Source organism: Penicillium malachiteum, assembly GCF_028827825.1.
Source record: "Penicillium malachiteum strain IBT 17515 chromosome Unknown utg000003l:1.0-4950554.0:1.0-4952489.0, whole genome shotgun sequence".
Taxonomy (NCBI): Eukaryota; Fungi; Ascomycota; class Eurotiomycetes; order Eurotiales; family Aspergillaceae; genus Penicillium; species Penicillium malachiteum.
The window spans coordinates 1,503,854-1,520,387 of NW_026643096.1; the positions used below are offsets into that span (position 1 = coordinate 1,503,854).

At 45.6% G+C, this 16,534-nt stretch overlaps 6 protein-coding genes across 6 annotated transcripts; 3 read left to right on the forward strand and 3 right to left on the reverse strand.

The window, feature by feature from the left end:
- Window positions 1–985: 985 nt before the first annotated feature.
- N7483_006894 (uncharacterized protein) lies at window positions 986–2,002 on the forward strand (the record flags this gene model as incomplete). The annotated part of the gene is made up of 1 exon (XM_057090331.1): window positions 986–2,002. The coding sequence occupies one exon, from the start codon at window positions 986–988 to the stop codon at window positions 2,000–2,002; it is 1,017 nt and encodes a 338-aa protein (XP_056945072.1).
- Window positions 2,003–2,835: 833 nt separating this feature from the next.
- N7483_006895 (uncharacterized protein) lies at window positions 2,836–3,666 on the forward strand (the record flags this gene model as incomplete). Its single annotated transcript, XM_057090332.1, has 3 exons — window positions 2,836–2,857; window positions 2,881–2,987; window positions 3,052–3,666. The coding sequence occupies 3 exons, from the start codon at window positions 2,836–2,838 to the stop codon at window positions 3,664–3,666; spliced, it is 744 nt and encodes a 247-aa protein (XP_056945073.1).
- A 2,183-nt stretch (window positions 3,667–5,849) lies between these two features.
- On the forward strand, window positions 5,850–7,739 carry N7483_006896 (quinate permease; the record flags this gene model as incomplete). Its single annotated transcript, XM_057090333.1, has 5 exons — window positions 5,850–5,946; window positions 6,005–6,375; window positions 6,492–6,878; window positions 6,938–7,372; window positions 7,443–7,739. 5 exons carry the CDS (start codon window positions 5,850–5,852, stop codon window positions 7,737–7,739), a joined length of 1,587 nt encoding a protein of 528 aa, XP_056945074.1.
- Window positions 7,740–8,020: 281 nt separating this feature from the next.
- On the reverse strand, window positions 8,021–8,335 carry N7483_006897 (uncharacterized protein; the record flags this gene model as incomplete). The annotated part of the gene is made up of 1 exon (XM_057090334.1): window positions 8,021–8,335. The coding sequence occupies one exon, from the start codon at window positions 8,333–8,335 to the stop codon at window positions 8,021–8,023; it is 315 nt and encodes a 104-aa protein (XP_056945075.1).
- A 156-nt stretch (window positions 8,336–8,491) lies between these two features.
- Window positions 8,492–10,243, reverse strand: N7483_006898 (uncharacterized protein; the record flags this gene model as incomplete). The annotated part of the gene is made up of 2 exons (XM_057090335.1): window positions 8,492–8,525; window positions 8,586–10,243. The coding sequence occupies 2 exons, from the start codon at window positions 10,241–10,243 to the stop codon at window positions 8,492–8,494; spliced, it is 1,692 nt and encodes a 563-aa protein (XP_056945076.1).
- A 595-nt stretch (window positions 10,244–10,838) lies between these two features.
- N7483_006899 (putative cytosolic regulator Pianissimo) lies at window positions 10,839–14,879 on the reverse strand (the record flags this gene model as incomplete). The annotated part of the gene is made up of 4 exons (XM_057090336.1): window positions 10,839–11,025; window positions 11,101–11,261; window positions 11,312–14,443; window positions 14,535–14,879. 4 exons carry the CDS (start codon window positions 14,877–14,879, stop codon window positions 10,839–10,841), a joined length of 3,825 nt encoding a protein of 1,274 aa, XP_056945077.1.
- Window positions 14,880–16,534: the final 1,655 nt, after the last annotated feature.

Sequence of the window (16,534 nt, forward strand, 5' to 3'; positions counted from 1 at the left end):
CATTTGGTGCAATGTGGGAGGTCCAACCCGGGTCTGCCATGTATGCAGGTTATAGCAAGGATTGACCGGGGGTTGAAGAGCTTCGAGAACTCCTGAAGGAACCTTGGAAATTGGAACCATCCATGTCCAATCCACGGGTCCACTTGGGCCGAGATCCATGGAAAGTTCCTTGATTACTAAGTCCGATGCACACGTGACCTCGGTTCAATATATATCCGATGACATCACCTTGAAGTTGACTACGCAACTTGAATCAACAGTTGAATCGCTTCAATGATGCTGTGAACCAAGAGATTTCAATATGAGCTCAGAATGCATGATGTCCTTTGATTCGGAATTATGGCTGAAGTTACATGTACAGCTTCTGTAGAGGATCACTCTGCACTAGTAGTCGGCTTCCAACCTTGAAAGGTCGTCATCAACTCAACATCGCCGGGGAAAGCAACGAGGCTTGGTGATGAATATGCCGTTGATCTTGTTGATCTTTACGTATGATCCTTCTAGCTTGATATGGAAGACTATACAATTGTTTCATTTCCATAGGGCTGAGTATTTGTTTGAGGCAAAAAAGAAAATCCATGGATGGTGGCGGTGGATGACGTTACCTATGATCATGTCAGCTCTTGTTCCTTGATACTATCTTTATTTGTTCAGGGATCTAACTCCACCAGGTCAACACGTTGAAACTCAATGAAATTGACCACTGACACTACCTTGATCTTTATGGCGATCGTATTTGCGGGGCACGTCATCTACTCTTTTCAAGTTGTCTCTCCAACTGTTTGCAATGGCGTCACAGGGCCTGAAAATCTAGTATATAGTTCGCTCAATGACCAGTCTAACACTCTAACACTGGCAGTCATTCAATACTCATCCAGATCAATCAATATCACTTGCTTCCTCATTATTACTCAATCCACTTCAAAGTTACAACTTGAATCTAACAACTACTTATTCAAATCTCCTCTTTCAACCAACTTCAATCATGTCAGGCATCATCAACAAAGTCAAGGACACCATTGCCCATCATAAGGAGCAGAAGGCAGAGGAAAAGGCAGAGAAGGCCACTGGTAACACCTATGACTCTCCTGAGTCTTCCAACTATGGCCCTCATGGCAGCAACGTTGCCAACCAAGCCGATCCCCGCTTTGATAGCGACCGGTCTAACTTGACCGGCTCAACTACCGATAACTACGGTCCTCATGATACCAATATTGCAAACAAGGCCGATCCTCGTGTCGACAGCGATCTTGACTCTCATGCTATGCGAAACACCTCCCATGTTGCTCCAACTGCCACTGGTGGTGTCGGATCCACCTACGATTCCGCCAGATCATCCAACTATGGTCCCCACGACAGCAACATTGCAAATCAGGCGGACCCTCGGGTTGATAGCAGTCTGGAAGACCACCACGCTAGACACAACACTTCTTCTGGTCATGGCGCTGGATATGCTGGTATTGGTGCTGGTGCTGGATATGCTGCCTCCCACCACCCATCTACTCACACACCTTCCACTGGTCCTGCCACCTCTACCGCCGGTCCCCATGACAGCAACCTAGAGAACAAGATGGATCCTCGTGTCGATAGTGACTCTCCTAATGCCCGTTACTCTTCCTCCACCGGGCCCGCATCGTCGACAGCCGGACCCCATAAGAGCAACGTTGCCAACGAAGCCGATCCTCGTGTCGACAGCGACCGCAGCAAGGCAACCTTCACTGGTAACTCTGAGTTTGATAAGGATGTTCACAAGGGAAGCCTTGGTGGAGGCGGTGTGCTGCACCTTTCTGGTAACAAGGCCCCGACTACGACTCAGACCTTTGAGAAGTCGCAGAATGAGGATATCGGAGGCAGAGCCGCTGCTGGTAGTAGCTACAGCTCTCACCACCACACTCCTCAGCACACTGTTGGCCCTCACGATAGTGATGTCGCCAACAAGCTTGACCCTCGTGTGGATTCCGACCTTGACGGATCGAAGACTATTGGCTCCCAGCGCTTTTAAGAATCACGATGTTTACGATAGCTATGTTCCTTATGCTTAATAAATGATCAGCTCTTTAGTTCATTTCTAGTATCTTTTTTCAATATGAAATTTTCAATGCATCTTCTATCATTCCAACATTTGAACTTGAATTGACCCTGATTACTAATAGTCCCTCAAGTACGTTACATTACATTATGAGGTAGCAACATAGTTCAAATAGTCATTCTACTGATATGATATCATTCAAAGATTACGACAAATAAAAACTGAAGCTGGATTTTAAATATAACTTCATGTAGTAATAGGAGGTGTCAGGGCCCTTCCTCCTTTGGAAATTTGAAGCCGCTAATATGTAGGGTCCCAGGATAAAGATGATGTTACATGTGCAGACTGGAAGAGCACCGCATCCAAAATGTTTATTTCCAGGTATCCGCCGATGGACTCGAGAAAATGCGGGCATTTAGGTCAGATAGCCCACCTCGCTATTTATCCACGCCCAAAATCCGGAGATGGCCTTTCCAAGGTCCCAGGTTGGACAAGTGCTATGTAGACACATGATGTCACTCGCTCACTATAAGTTGTTGATGGAGAATCGAGGTCCTAATTGAAAGTCTAATCGTCGCAGTAAAAGGTGACACCACATGCAATTTCCGAGGCTGCATAAAGCCTCCAAGCCTCAACCTTGGAAGTGCTCAGGGTCTGATGCTTTGGTTTGAGCTTTATCCTTTAGTACATATAGCGGGTATAGTGGATATGAGTAGTAGTCAACCCCTTGCTCCAAGGCCTCCAGGGCTACTACATCATTCCCACTATGCTGAAAGAAAACGACACATAACAAGAGCATGTGAAAAATGCCGATCGACCCGGAACCGAGTAAGATTTTCTTTTTTCTACAGCAGCCCTCAGATATATGCTGGATACCGAGCCAACTAACATCACCTCATTGGCAGTGCGATGGACAAAGACCCTGCGGAAAGTGCCGAGAGCTTCAAGTCGAGTGCCGGTACGTAGTAAACGACAAGCGAAGGAAAACAGATCAAAATGCAAGGATCAGAGCTCTTGAACAGAGAAATAGATACCTTGAAGGACTTGTCGAGCAATTAAGTGCAAGCAACGGCAAGATCACTGAAAGCGATTCATCTCAAGGGGCGTCATCTTCCACCTTGGACCACAGTCGCGGCTCCACATTTCGAGTTGCGCAATATACCAACTTGAACCAAGATGATATGCTTAATATATGTTATACCGGCACAGCAGCATACCCGACCCTACTCAATTCCCAGCCCTCACTTGAGGCTTACCAGACATCTACGGTCCACGGTCTTCCTGACGAGCAAATTGCTCACTATGCTGTGGATGGCTTCTTTCGATGTGCAGCCACTTTATTTTTCATCAAAACCCATGATGAAGCACTTGAGCTACTTTATCGTGTCTATCAAGATGAAAACGTATCGGTTGGAGATATGAGTGAATTTTGTGCTCTAGCCGCAATTAGAAGTCACTATGATGCAGAGAGAGTCCCTCAAGAAGCCCGAGCAGTATTTTTCTATCGCGCTTCTATTGTTTTGAATGGTATTGTCCCACTGGAGTCAGTACAAAGAGTCCGAGTCTTCATTTGTCTATGCATGAACTGTATAATGGACAAGAGCACGACAGCGAGGACACTCATCGGTAAACATTGACCTACCTCCTTTTGAGAATTTCTGCTCAAATCTCACAAATTCTAGTCTCCGCTCTGAATCTTGCCAGAAGCCAAGTCACAAGAGAGTTGAGGGAGGACACTGGAGAAAGAGGTGCTCAGAGTCAGCATCGCAGACTCGTTAGGACACTCATTTCCCTCGAAGGGTATGCTGCCCCTCGGGATTCTGAATGCATTTTCGAGAAATCCCATAATCTAATGTTTGAAAGATGGGTCACATATTCTCTTGGATATCAATCCAGTCTGTTACAAAATGAGATAAGTCTGGTATGTCAGTCCTGCCTTTCACTCTGATGAAAGCGCTAACAAAACTTCAGATACAAAATATCGAAGCTGAAATATCCGAGGAACAAGGTGCAGCCTTCACTGTTGCTAATAAGATTCAATCTCAGATGGCCAAAATGATCGCCATGGTGGTGGAGGAGTATAAGAAGATAACACACTTAATTTTAGGATCCGATCTACGGACCGACATTAACAGAGGCTCTGAGAATCTCAACATATGGTATCATGAGCTTCCACCAAATTTACATCTATCTACACTTGGGGAGGTAGATGCTTCTCTTAGTCCTCAGCAAGTGACCGCGATTTATATTATGCATACTCTTTTCATCGACACACAACTCTTACTATACTTTCGTTTCATCGACTCTTATCTTCGGACTGACACAAGCCAAGATGGTGATACCACAGATCCAAGTCGTATAATTTACCAGATGCAGGAGTCGATATTCTCAACTTATACCTCATTCTCAATCCAGCTTGCACGAATAATCTGCCTTCTATACGATCAAGAGAATATTTTTGCCCGTTGCTGGATAGTTATGTGAGTGTACTACATAGCTTTTAAGTTCTTAAGAGATTCTACCCTGACTAATTGAGATTAATTTAGCCATGCAACTTTTGACGCAGTGAGTATGATGCTACTCAGTGTGTGTCAATCACATTTTACTAGGAAGGGAAACGATATTCCTCAAATAATGAGCCTCCTTGATTCTTGTCTTCAAGTGCTACGATTTTGCTCCAGAAACGATTTCGTCGCTGGCCGGTTCCTCGATCTACTTACACCACTTTACATTGATCTGCGATCTCTTCAGAACTACGAGGGTGTTCAGAGATCCAACAGAATGTTGATAGGATATTTATTGAATTCGGAACAAATCGAGCAGCCTGCAGTTAGAAATATTCTATGCCGTTTATTGGAACTGATGTCTATTGAGCGGCGAAAGATATGGGTTTGATTTGATTACTTCTTTACTGCAAGTGCGTAGCAAAACACTGATTGATCTAATCGAAGTAAAAGATCATTTGTTCAATCCAAATAAAACAATTGCAGGGTACTATTCTGCTTGTTCGTGGATTCTTGTTTATAGATGTTCCCGCTGGCTCAGCTAAAGCGTAAAGATCAATAATCGACAAATTTATCAGCAAGAATAATATGGAGTACAGCTTGAACCTTGGAATCATAATGCAAGAAAGCTGCTGCCTAACCTTGACCCCTTCGAATTTACACTAGAATAAATGTGGAGTTCAGCCCTGCCGTAGGGCTGAAGGTTGCGACAAATAACCGGTTCCTTTGGTCCCCGCTTATTCTGCTCAGGGATCCATTCATTGATGGATTATTGTCCATTTCTGTAATATATTAGCCTATAAAAACTTGTTTGTTTCAAAGATCATCAAAATAAAAGTTAATTCCTTTTCAAGAAGGATGCTCATCCCAGAACAGAGAGGATTTTGAAGAAAGCAGAGTAAGGTCCTGAACCTGAATGCAATGACCGTGGTTTATAGGCAAAGATATTTCCAATATCTTGGATTTTCACTTAATGGTTTCACTTCCAAAGCCAAGTCACTTATTGCGATTTGGATCTTCCATCGTCTCGATTTTTGATTTTATTTTATTAATCCCCGTCACAAGGTACTCATACTGGCCCACCTTGTCTCCACAGTGAACTCGGTGTCCATGGAAATAGGCCGCGTAGGAGATACACCTATGTACAATTTGAACTGAATGGTCAATTTCAATTTACTACTAAGAAGCATTATCATTCTGACATTCATGTGACCAGGATGGTATCACAGACATCAGAAAGCGATCTTCTCTTCATCCCTCTCGGCGTTCTTCTTACCTTCATAATTATCAGCTTTTATGCCGAGAAATTTTTAAAAATGTCTAATTTCCTGATGAGAAACCTCTTGTCTCAAGAATTTACACTAAAGTTGCTATATGGGGCCCTCTGCTTTGGATTATCAGGAGCGGCAAGAGGTAAGTGTCAACTGCAAGCCGAGGGTTATGAATTTTCAATAATATTTACTTCCAAAAGGTCTAGACGAAGGACTTATTGCAAGCACAGTATCAGAGGAATCCTTTATTCGAAAATTCCATTTAGACGCTGCTGGTCTAAGTGCTACCGAAAAAGCCAATCGTCTATCCAATGTTACGTCCATGGTTCATATGGGGAGTCTTCCGGGGGCAATCCTCGGTTTCCTTCTATGTGAATGGATTGGAATTCTTTGGACAATGAGAGAGTTATGCTTAATTTGGATAGTCGGTTTGATTGTCTTCCTAACATCTCATACTCTTGATGATGTTTATATCGGTCGATTTTTCATGGGATTGGGCATTGGTCAAGCAGGAGTCATCGCACCCGTTTACTTGGCAGAGATATCACCACCAAGAATTCGCGGTATGATGGTATGTATGTATGGGATGTCTGAATATCTCGGGATTTTTATTGGGGTGAGTTCAGAGTGATTTAAAAACATTTTCTTTCGTCGTACGAAGACAATTTTCTGACATCGAAGGGTTAGTATTTTGCTATTTGGGGCGCATCTATCCATATCTCAAATTCCAGCTCAACTCAATGGATTGTGCCACAAAGTGTTCAAGCCATGTGGGCGGTTTTTTTATTCATTCTGTCACTTTTTTGTGAGGAAAGTCCTCGATTCCTTTGCAAAAAGGGCACCCCTGAGAAAGCCTGTGAGGTCTTTGCAAGGCTCTGGGGTCTGCATCCTATGGATCCAGCTATTCAGACAGAGATGCGAAATATAAGAAAGCAACTGAAGCAGGAAGAAGAGACTACTGGCTGGTACCTGATCTCATCTCTCAAAGAGCTCTTCACTCAGCGGTCCAATCTGCGTCGCATTATTTTTATCCTGTGTTTACAAGTGTTGAGTCAATGGTCCGGACCAAACTCGGTAACAAGTATGTTCTTTTTCTTCTTTTTTCTCTTTCATCGATGGGCACTTGCTAACAGAAGCTAGCATATGCTCCGGAGTTATTCGGTCTTTTTGGTATCAGTGGACAAGACGAAAAGCTCTTCGCCACGGCGATATTTGGACTGGTCAAACTAATATCTGCATTGATATGCGCAGTATTGCTCATTGACCGACTGGGCAGAAAGAAAACCCTCTATATAGGGATTACCCTTCAAGTTCTGGCTCTCATCTATGACTCTATCTTCCTAACAGTTTACTCCAACCTATCGAGCTCAAATAAACACTCAAGCTCAACGATGCAAGCCGCAGTTGGGTCAATCGTTTTCATGTATTTTATTGGTGTTGGCTGGGCAATGGGGTGGAACTCCATTCAATATCTCGTCACAGCAGAGACTTTTCCTCTACGCGTCCGTCTTTGTGGTGCAAGTCTGGCTACTTGCATTCATTTCGGAAATCGTATCGGTACATCTAAGGTGAGATCCCGACTCGGAGTTAAGCCATTGTCTGCATTTAGATACTGACCACCATCTATAATACGTCTAGGCTACCCCATATTTGCTACTTAATTCTGGGTTAACACCAGCGGGAACCTTCTGGTTTTTTACTGGAGTCTCACTATTAGGACTCATCTTTGCCATTTTCTACCTTCCAGAGACATCGGGCAAAGGACTAGAGGAAACAAATCAGCTATATGCGGGATTACCTGCCTCGCACTCTATGAGTAGCGCTGCCGGCACTTCTACCACTACTGATGCATCTCTTCCCTTTGACCCAGAGAATATAGGTAAAACTACCTTCCATCCATCTGGATTCAAATACTTTACGTCCTTGATATCTTGATTCTTGAAGAGCTTGGCTAATTGATCCTTCCCTCATATTAGTGCACCAAAACTCATTGGCCATGACCGGTCACCTAGTAGACTGAGAAGAATGTGTCCTTATCTTTATCATTCTGTGTTTTTTAATTTGCTACTCCTTCAAAAGAGAATTATTTCATACGCGTCATAAATGATATCCATTCTAGTCTGTAAATCTCGTCAAAAATATGTTACAAAGCTCACGTTGACTTTAAGCCACCAGGGCTTAAAATCCACTCTTGAAAGTGTTCAAAATAGGGGTGCTCATCCAGCAGCAGGTCTGGAATCAGTGACTTGGGTACCCTCTCCATCATCTGGCACAGCCTGAGCTCCATTATTTCTCTCCGTTCCCCAATTTTGGGTTCGTGGTTGTGGAGGAATAGGCTGCGGGAATTGTAATTCCATTGCTTGTCTCCTTTGACGTCGCCCAGTTCGCAGGACCTGCAAAACGTTGATGCCAACTTGACCAAGAAATATTGCCAGAAATGCTCCAATAACAAGCGTTCGTGGGATATACGTGGCAGGCGAATCATCCGTGTTAGTCTGCTGTTCCTGGTCTCGATTATTCAGTTGTCGCATAGCATTCGGGAAGGGCGAGCCACCAATCGATATTGAAATCGAAAAAGAGAAAGGTGTAAACGACGTGAGCACATTCGGCGTTAGAGAAGAAAATATTGTCGAGAGGGGACTTAGTGCTATTGGGATGAGGCAAAGGACGAGGAGAGGGGCGGCTAGTCACAAGACAGCATTGAGAGACGAGCGAGATGACCTGCGGGGAAATGAAGACGTGAGAAAGCTGAATGGTGACGTTGATCCTCTGAGTACATACCAGTCTCGAGCCTCTAGTTCTTTTGTCCATCGTGCGCTAATCTTTAAGCGTTCTCGGACGCTCGTTGCGGACAAGATGGGGTACTTTTCTTCTTCGGCTATTGGTAAAATACTGGCAAACCACCAGGGAAATCGAGCTGCATCTACGGGCACAGGCCCATAAGCCAACATCACGCGTGGGTGAAGCCATGGTGCACCCGACTGGCGCTGTTTGCGAATAAATTCTCGAGTCAAGAGCATCAGATCTTGAGTAGACATCGAGTCCAACGGCGGCTCAACGATATCATCCTCTGGCAAAGCATATGGATTTTGATGCGTTGAAGTCTCCATCGCCTCCAGTCTCTCCTCTTCTGCAAGCGAGATATCATCCACTCGTTCCGTCCTAGCAATGTGATATCCATCCAGCATGTCTGCTTCGAGCACTTTGAATCGCGATACACCTGTCGCAATGACAAGACTACGTCCATCAGGAAGCAGTTCGTAGCGTTCAACCATTAACAGTGTACCGAATTGCATGAATGGCGCACTGCCTATCTCATCACCTTGTGGCCGACCCCGGCGATTATACATGACCATTCCAAACTTACCATCCCCGCTTTCGACCACTCGTCGAATCATCAGCCTATATCGGGGCTCAAAAATATGCAAAAATGTAGGCATTGTTGGGAAGGACAATGTGCAGACAAAAAGGGGTAGCCTCCTATCGTGATCCATGCTTAATTCATCTTGCGCAAGGGCCTCTCGTCGGGCGATGACTTGGTCGGCAAAGAATTGATCAATGATTTTCGAGAGTACCCAGTTTGTTGGCTCCGATTGAATGGAAGTAGGCATGCCTAATTTGCGACGGCATATCGGACATAAATCTGAGTGGTCCACCACTCGGGCAATACATGTTCGACAAAAAGTATGACCGCAAGGCAAAGTCATAGGGTCTAGTATAAGAGAATAGCACACCTGGCAGTCTACTTCTGCTCGGAGTCTATCTCTCAACTTCTGAAATCGGATGCGATCATCTTGTGCCAGAGCCTGGGGCGTCTGCGTGTCTTCATCCGACGTACTACCACTGGGTTCTTCGTAATAGACATCTGTGGCGTCGCAGGGAACGCGACCCTCGAGAGCAAATTGATAAATTCCATTGAGCCATCCTCGGTGACCAATTTGGAGATTCTGTAGTTTTGAGACAGGGGTGGCTGCAGGTCTCCAGCGAATAACTCGCTCATCCTCATGGCGTGGGTCCGGATTGTCGGTATCCGATAGCACCCGCATGAATTCCTCATGAAAAAGTCCAGCTACAAAGCAAAGGACGATGTCAGTGCCGCAATCGACAACACAATGTTCGCCAACGCATCCTCGTTTCCCTTCCCAGTAACATGTAAAGCCCTCATGTCTACCGGGAGCCACTGGGTACGTAATCCCAGTACGCGGTCTAGCATGTGGCAAACATTCCCGACACACAGTATTACCGCATGGTAATCGGCAAGGGTTGCGCAGAGGTTTTGAGCAGTGCTGACACTGAATCAAGCGCACAATCATATGAGGGGCAATCTCTACCTCTGGGTTGCTATGCTCTTCTGAACTAGATATGTCTGAGCTCTCCACGGTCGGGGCCGAGTCATCGGCTGAATGCGGGCGCGAGGGTGATACAGCTGCAGGCTCCATGACTGCTGATCTTCATGAAAGACTTGTTCAGTGCAGTGAAATTGGAGTTTTCAAGTAGATATTCTTATTAGAGACAGAAAAAAGAAACCATGGAAAGTAACGGGGGGAGGCTCCACGTAAATGTAGAAGGAGAATGGAGATCGGCAATCAAAGCGGGTCAATTTTAGATAATCGTCAACTGCGGACATACGGGGTACGAGATGCAGTGCATATTTGTATACGGAGTACGCAGTATCCTGGGAGGCAATCGTATCTCGTACTACTAGTACTTTGATATGGCAAATTTTGAAATGCCACAGAGTGGAATGAAAAGAAAACACCCTCGGTTACTCAAAGCAAGGAGTTGATATTCGTGTCTCATTCGTACGCAAACCGCCACACCAAAATACAAATGCAGACAAACCAAGATCGTGACCCATCTCAACCTTCGATGGCTCCAACGAGTCCGGTATTTATAAAATTGTCGATAAATCATTGCATAGAAGGAACCATGCGGCCTGGTAAAGACCCAAAGACTAAGAAGAAAGCGCCAACACCACAGGGGGATCAATCGTAAAAAGACAGAAGGTTTATTGAAGTTTGGATATCATCGACACTAGACGGACGAATCCGAATCAGATTCTGAATCTTCCTCGAGAACGATGCGCCTCATAACACTCTTATCAAAAAGATCCAGTGCAAACCTTCGCGCTGGTAAGCGGAAGTGGTGACTCTCGAGAATGCAGAGAGCCTTTCGGAAAAGGTGGACCTGGTGAAATCGTTCAGGTTGCTTGGATTTCAAGCTAGAAATCATTCAAAGTTAGCACCTAGCCTAGGGCCTAGGGGAGAAAGAGAGAAACAGTGGGTGAAAAGCGTACTTGTGTAGGTCCGTTGCGGATCGTTTGGATAGAACAGTGTTTCCCATGTCGACGATGTGTTTCAGAATTTTCTGGTTCGTGGGATCGGGATCAGTTGTGGCCTCCTTGAGCGTGTCTTGTGGCGTCCGCCTTGATTTTTGGTTGTAGCCAGGGAAGGAGATCTAAACTTGTTAGCTATACTCTACACCAATTAAAGATACTGTGCACATACCAAGAACAACTTCCGGAAATCAGTCGGCAAACAAAGACCTAAGGAGTCACCTTCTTGATCGATAGCAGAGTCCCATCCGAGTTCGCGAAGAACCTTGAGTCCATGCCGACTACGAGATATTAATCCGAGGACGAAGAAAGCAGTTCCTCGCATGGTCAATACTCCGGCACTCTCCGCAATCATGACAATGCGTTTCACGATCTCAATATCGAGGAAAATTGCACCAAGTTCCATTGATCCGACATTGCCCACGGCCCAAAGACATCCTTTGACTTTGAGAAGCGCTTCGTGCTCTTCCTCGTCCAAGCGGAAGTCACGGATTGTCCAAGCAAATTCATTGAAATGCCCGGATTGCTCGAGCAACTTACATCCCTCAGCGGTGCGTGCAAGCTCGCGGTAGAAATGAGGTGGAACTACTCCGAGATCCTGCATGTCAACCAAATCCTCTGGCGCAAAGCTATTCCGTCGTGGTTGATCAACATAGGCTCGGGATAGAGCTGCTTCCACAAGGCCTACGTAAGAATCGTTTCGACCAAGAAACCAGTCATCCATCTCTTGTGTGATGTAGTCCAGGCCGTCAAGATAATGATAGCCAACGGAGGTAGAAAGGAATCGCAAGAGGAGTGGTGCACCAATTTCGCCCAGATGATCAAGTGAAGGGCGACATTTAACCACAAATTCGAGATAGTCACGCTGGTTGCACGCCTCTTCAAGGATCTTCACAGCAACCTGGCAAACGGTGACATCGGGATCGTAAAGCTGAGTCACAAGAAGTTTCACTACCCACTCCGCATTGGCGATGGCAACGTGCGAGGATATCATAGCATCTCCAACAGCATATTTTCGGAGCAGCTTGGTTGCAAAGATACGGATCTCCTTGGAGCCAATTGTGAGAGCTTTTGACAGCATCACTCGAAGATGACTTTCTCGGCTATAATCCATATTGCCCAAAAGGGTTTGAATTAGATCATTCCGATCTTGCAGTTCAATGATGTGATAGAACATGTTGAGCATGTGCCATCGTTCCATCATGAGAAGTCCGTTTGCGTCAGCACTCAATGTGCCTAGCATCGCGAAATATCCACCACTCATGGTGTTGCCCATTTGTTCTCGTGAGAACAACGGAGAGGCAGATGTCAGCCCACTCATACGATCCAGTTGTGCCAGGCATTCGGCAACCTGTCGCAGGAACTTATTTTCGGCAAGATACTTGGTGCCCTCTGGAGTCTGAACGAGAGTCCGCATGAGAGCACAGCCAGTTCGTACATATCGTTGATTTGGTTTTGTGTTCGGAACCATGGAGTATCGGTACTTAAAGGGTCGGTAGAATCCAATCAAGCGCTTCATGAATTTTGAGCCCTTGATAGCCTCGTCCATTCGCTTGGGATTCGTGAGCGGGCCTTCAACGAGACGGTGGATGAGATCCCACTTCCACTTGATATAATTGACAGTATTCAAAACATGTGTCTCCAGAATTGCATTGCGAAACTGCGTTTCATCCATGGAGGGACTCAGCTTATCTTTGCTTTGCTCGCCTGGAAGTAGAGAAGCCGATATGTCCGTATCAACATTGTAACGGCCTACGCCATTGGGGACAGCTACAGAGCGTGCCAATGTGCGGTTAATGCTTTCAATTTGGAAAATAGTTGATGTTGAAACATCGTGATTCTCTGTCTCGAATTTGACTGCAGCCGGGAGTAAATGTGGTAGTACTTGCAACTTTGCGCTGACAGTTGCTGGCAGTGAGTGATGTGCCAATTTCAAGACCTCTGTCAAAAGGAGAGTAGCTTTGCGTCTGAGAGACAAGTCTGGTTCGTCTTCGATGAGATCCGAAAGAGCCTTTGGTAAGCCCGCAGCGATTAGAGCCGCCAGAATGAGAGTAGAGAAGTGGGCAGTCAAATCAAACTTATTTGAAGCACTATCGGTAAAGCCACGTTGATACTTAGTTTCGGTTTCAGATCTCAGGTTTGAGACACGACCGTAGGTTGTCAGCCTCCTGCCCGCTAGGAAAGAGGACGACCAAGATGGTGGCTTGATTCGCAATGCATCAAACAGCAGCTCCATAATGAGATCGCGAGCTTGAGGATCGGGGTACTGGAGTGATTCTAGCAGAGAACGCAAAGGCTTTGCCCCATGTCTTGCAAGGATCACCAACCCAGGCCAGGTCTTCAGCATAGCAGAGATGGCCCGAGCGGCGGACTTTAAGCGTCCATTGCGCAAGGAGTCTGCTAATGAGTCGGTAAAAGGTGTAAGCACAGCCTCTAGTTCGCAGCCTTGTAGGTATTTTCGGCTGTACGGGGTATCAAGGACATGCAAAAAACTTGAGATCAAACTCTCTGAAGCGCCAAATGTGCCTTCCGACAAGGCATCATGCAAAGCAGCAAAACCACCGGCAGAGGCAACAAGTTCAGGATCCTTGACTAATATCTCTGCCAAAGTCATAATTGAAATATTTCGCAAGCGATCTTCATGATGCTCTGCGATGGAGACGATCGTTCTGACAATGGCACGAGAAATTTCCTTCACTCCGTCTTTGACGTCGAGGAAAGCGCGTACAAACTTCAGTGCCTGTTCCCTTTCAATGCTTGCTTTGGTCTCTTTGACAAGTGACAATATCACAAGTTCATCCGTGTGTAGCGCTCGAATAGTCTGAAGAGATTTGCGATCTGCAATGGCGTAACGAGTCAACCGATAACCGGCAGCCACCACTTCTTTGCTATCGCTAAGAAGCATAACCTGGACACGGAGCCCAAATACAGACCACGCAAGATCATACTTCAAGGTTGGGTATCGTTTGAATAGCTCGACCAGGCTGTTCGCGTGCTCAACATAGAAGTCGGGCGACATTCCCTCAACCTCGAGCTCTTGAAGGGCTTCTGTGAGTACATAAGTTGGCGACTCCATGTCACCCTCTCCTTCCTCCTCCTCATCCATGGGTCCGGTGTTAATGTTATTCCGTGTTGGTGAGCGCATAGGGCTTCCTCGGAATAGACTGGAAAGTCGACTGCGCGGAGGGGTAGAGGACGGCGCCTGCGCACGTAGAAGCTCCTCTTCCAATTCATTTTGCAGCTCTGCTAGTTTCCGATTCGATGAGCTCAGTTCCGATTCCACTCTAAGGCGCTGCTCTTTGGTCTGCTTAGGGGGGTTTTGCGTATAGCGCCTCCAGCATGTTCTCGGTTCCAGTCTTAATCTTTATCTCCTTTGCGATCTTATCCCTTATGACAGCCTGGCGCTCCTCGGTTGTCGGAAAATCGTCTTCGCCGATCGATCGACTCGCTCGTCTTGTATATGTGCCATCGGGTCGAGGTGTAATGCTGCGGGAATGCATGCTTTTGAGCTCCGCGCTGAAGCTACCTGGGCCCCCAAACGATGGGGCCAGTGATGCTCCACGGGGAGCTGTAGACATGCTGCCCCCAGAGCCTGAACGTCCGTTGCGAACCGATCGGGAAGCTCCATCGGCATAGCTTCCATCCACTGAGGTACCATCTTGACTGAATGAGGAGCGTCCATCACCCAAGACGCGGTGCTGGGTTGACGCTGAGAATGCTGAAGTATGTCCGGAAGCCATGAAGCTCCATCTAGCCACAGGGGCAATTTATCATCTGTGACAAATATCCTGAGTATCGAGAGGCTGCATTGAGGGCCGAGAATAGAGAGGTCGATAGCGGCGCAAGGGTTCGGGCTATACGGGGAAACGTAGGCAGTGTAAGGGAGGGGAAAGATCTCCGCACAGGTAGAGTCACGGGTGTTAGTCGTGATGATCACAGAGCATCCACATCTGCCATGACCATAAAACTGTTGAAATCAAGAAATAAGAAGGTCACGTCTGGAATAGACGATCACCACCCATATAGTCGATTTGTCCCACTCCGATCGGTTCAGCCTGGTCCACGAAAACATATGGATGACTAAGGCGCCACTCCAGGGCCCCGGGGGCTTAGCACTTCCAAGGTTCATTAGTGGTGAGCTTGTACGGAGTAGTGTATAGAGAATTAAGACATCTACTAATTAATTGAGTGAAGAAATGCATTAAATTGTATCAATAGGTAGATTAATGGTTTATCTAAATGTATTGGAAGTATTGAAATTGTAGAGAGTCCAAGTCTGCGATATACTACCTATTAAAGAGGGGAACCGTGAGGCAGTGTATTCGAGATACACGGGTCGATTCAGCTAGACTGAAAGAACAACACCAACCAACAAAGACAATGTGTCCGGACTACCCGTAGGGGTCAGATCAGAGATGTGTAGGAGTGTGTATTGTCTTCTAGTATCGAACGCCAATCTTGTACGTACAATAACACAACATAACATAACGTAAGGAATGAACAATACCGAAATATCATACCCGTACGGTACGTGTAGTAGGGGACAGGGTACCCCACTACACTACTTATATAACTTCATAGGGTTTTATTCAATTCTTGGTTGGATCGTAAAACGGAGTTAGGCCATAGACTATTACCTTAATTCAATCCTTACAAAACGATTACATTTTTGTGAGTTATGTGACTTGTGGCAAAACAATTAATTAGAGGAAAATCGGTGTTGCTGATAATATATTAATAATAAATAGTAAAGATGGAATTGTGCGAAGAGCTCTCTTCGTATTTCGAAGGGATCTGCCATAATTTCTGAAGAGCGTTGGTATATTAACGTAGTTAGTTAATCCGCTTAAATAAGTCACCAGTATAACTAATTTGTGAGTAAGCGTACTTGTCAAAAAGAAAGTATTAGCGATTCCAAAGTGAATGGCAGCCTACTGTTTCATTTATTCTAACTGGATCGATCATTTCTAGGTATAGTAATAGAATTTTGGTATTTAGCAGAGGTTTAGAAGAAGCTTTAATTAATCCTAATACCCTTACTTAGGGTGGTGATATAAAACCTGAATAGCGGTTAATTACCTCTACCGGACAACCCTTAAAGCTTATATAAATATTATCTGTCTGTGTGATGATATGGTGTTTGTGATGGGCTCTATAAAGACTGAAGCAGAACGATATAGGCCGACATGCAGTTTACATTCATGCTTAAGGAAGAGGAAGCTATAGTACATGATGGGGCATATATGTCTTTCCGCGGATCACGTGTGGGGCTGTAAGCGGAGACGTCCGTGGTCAACTGTCGTCGAACGTGACCGTACATGATCGTGGCTTTGGGCTTCGTCGAGGATTGACAAGCCCTCGTCGGGTTCAACCCGTTACAATCTCTTATAATTAT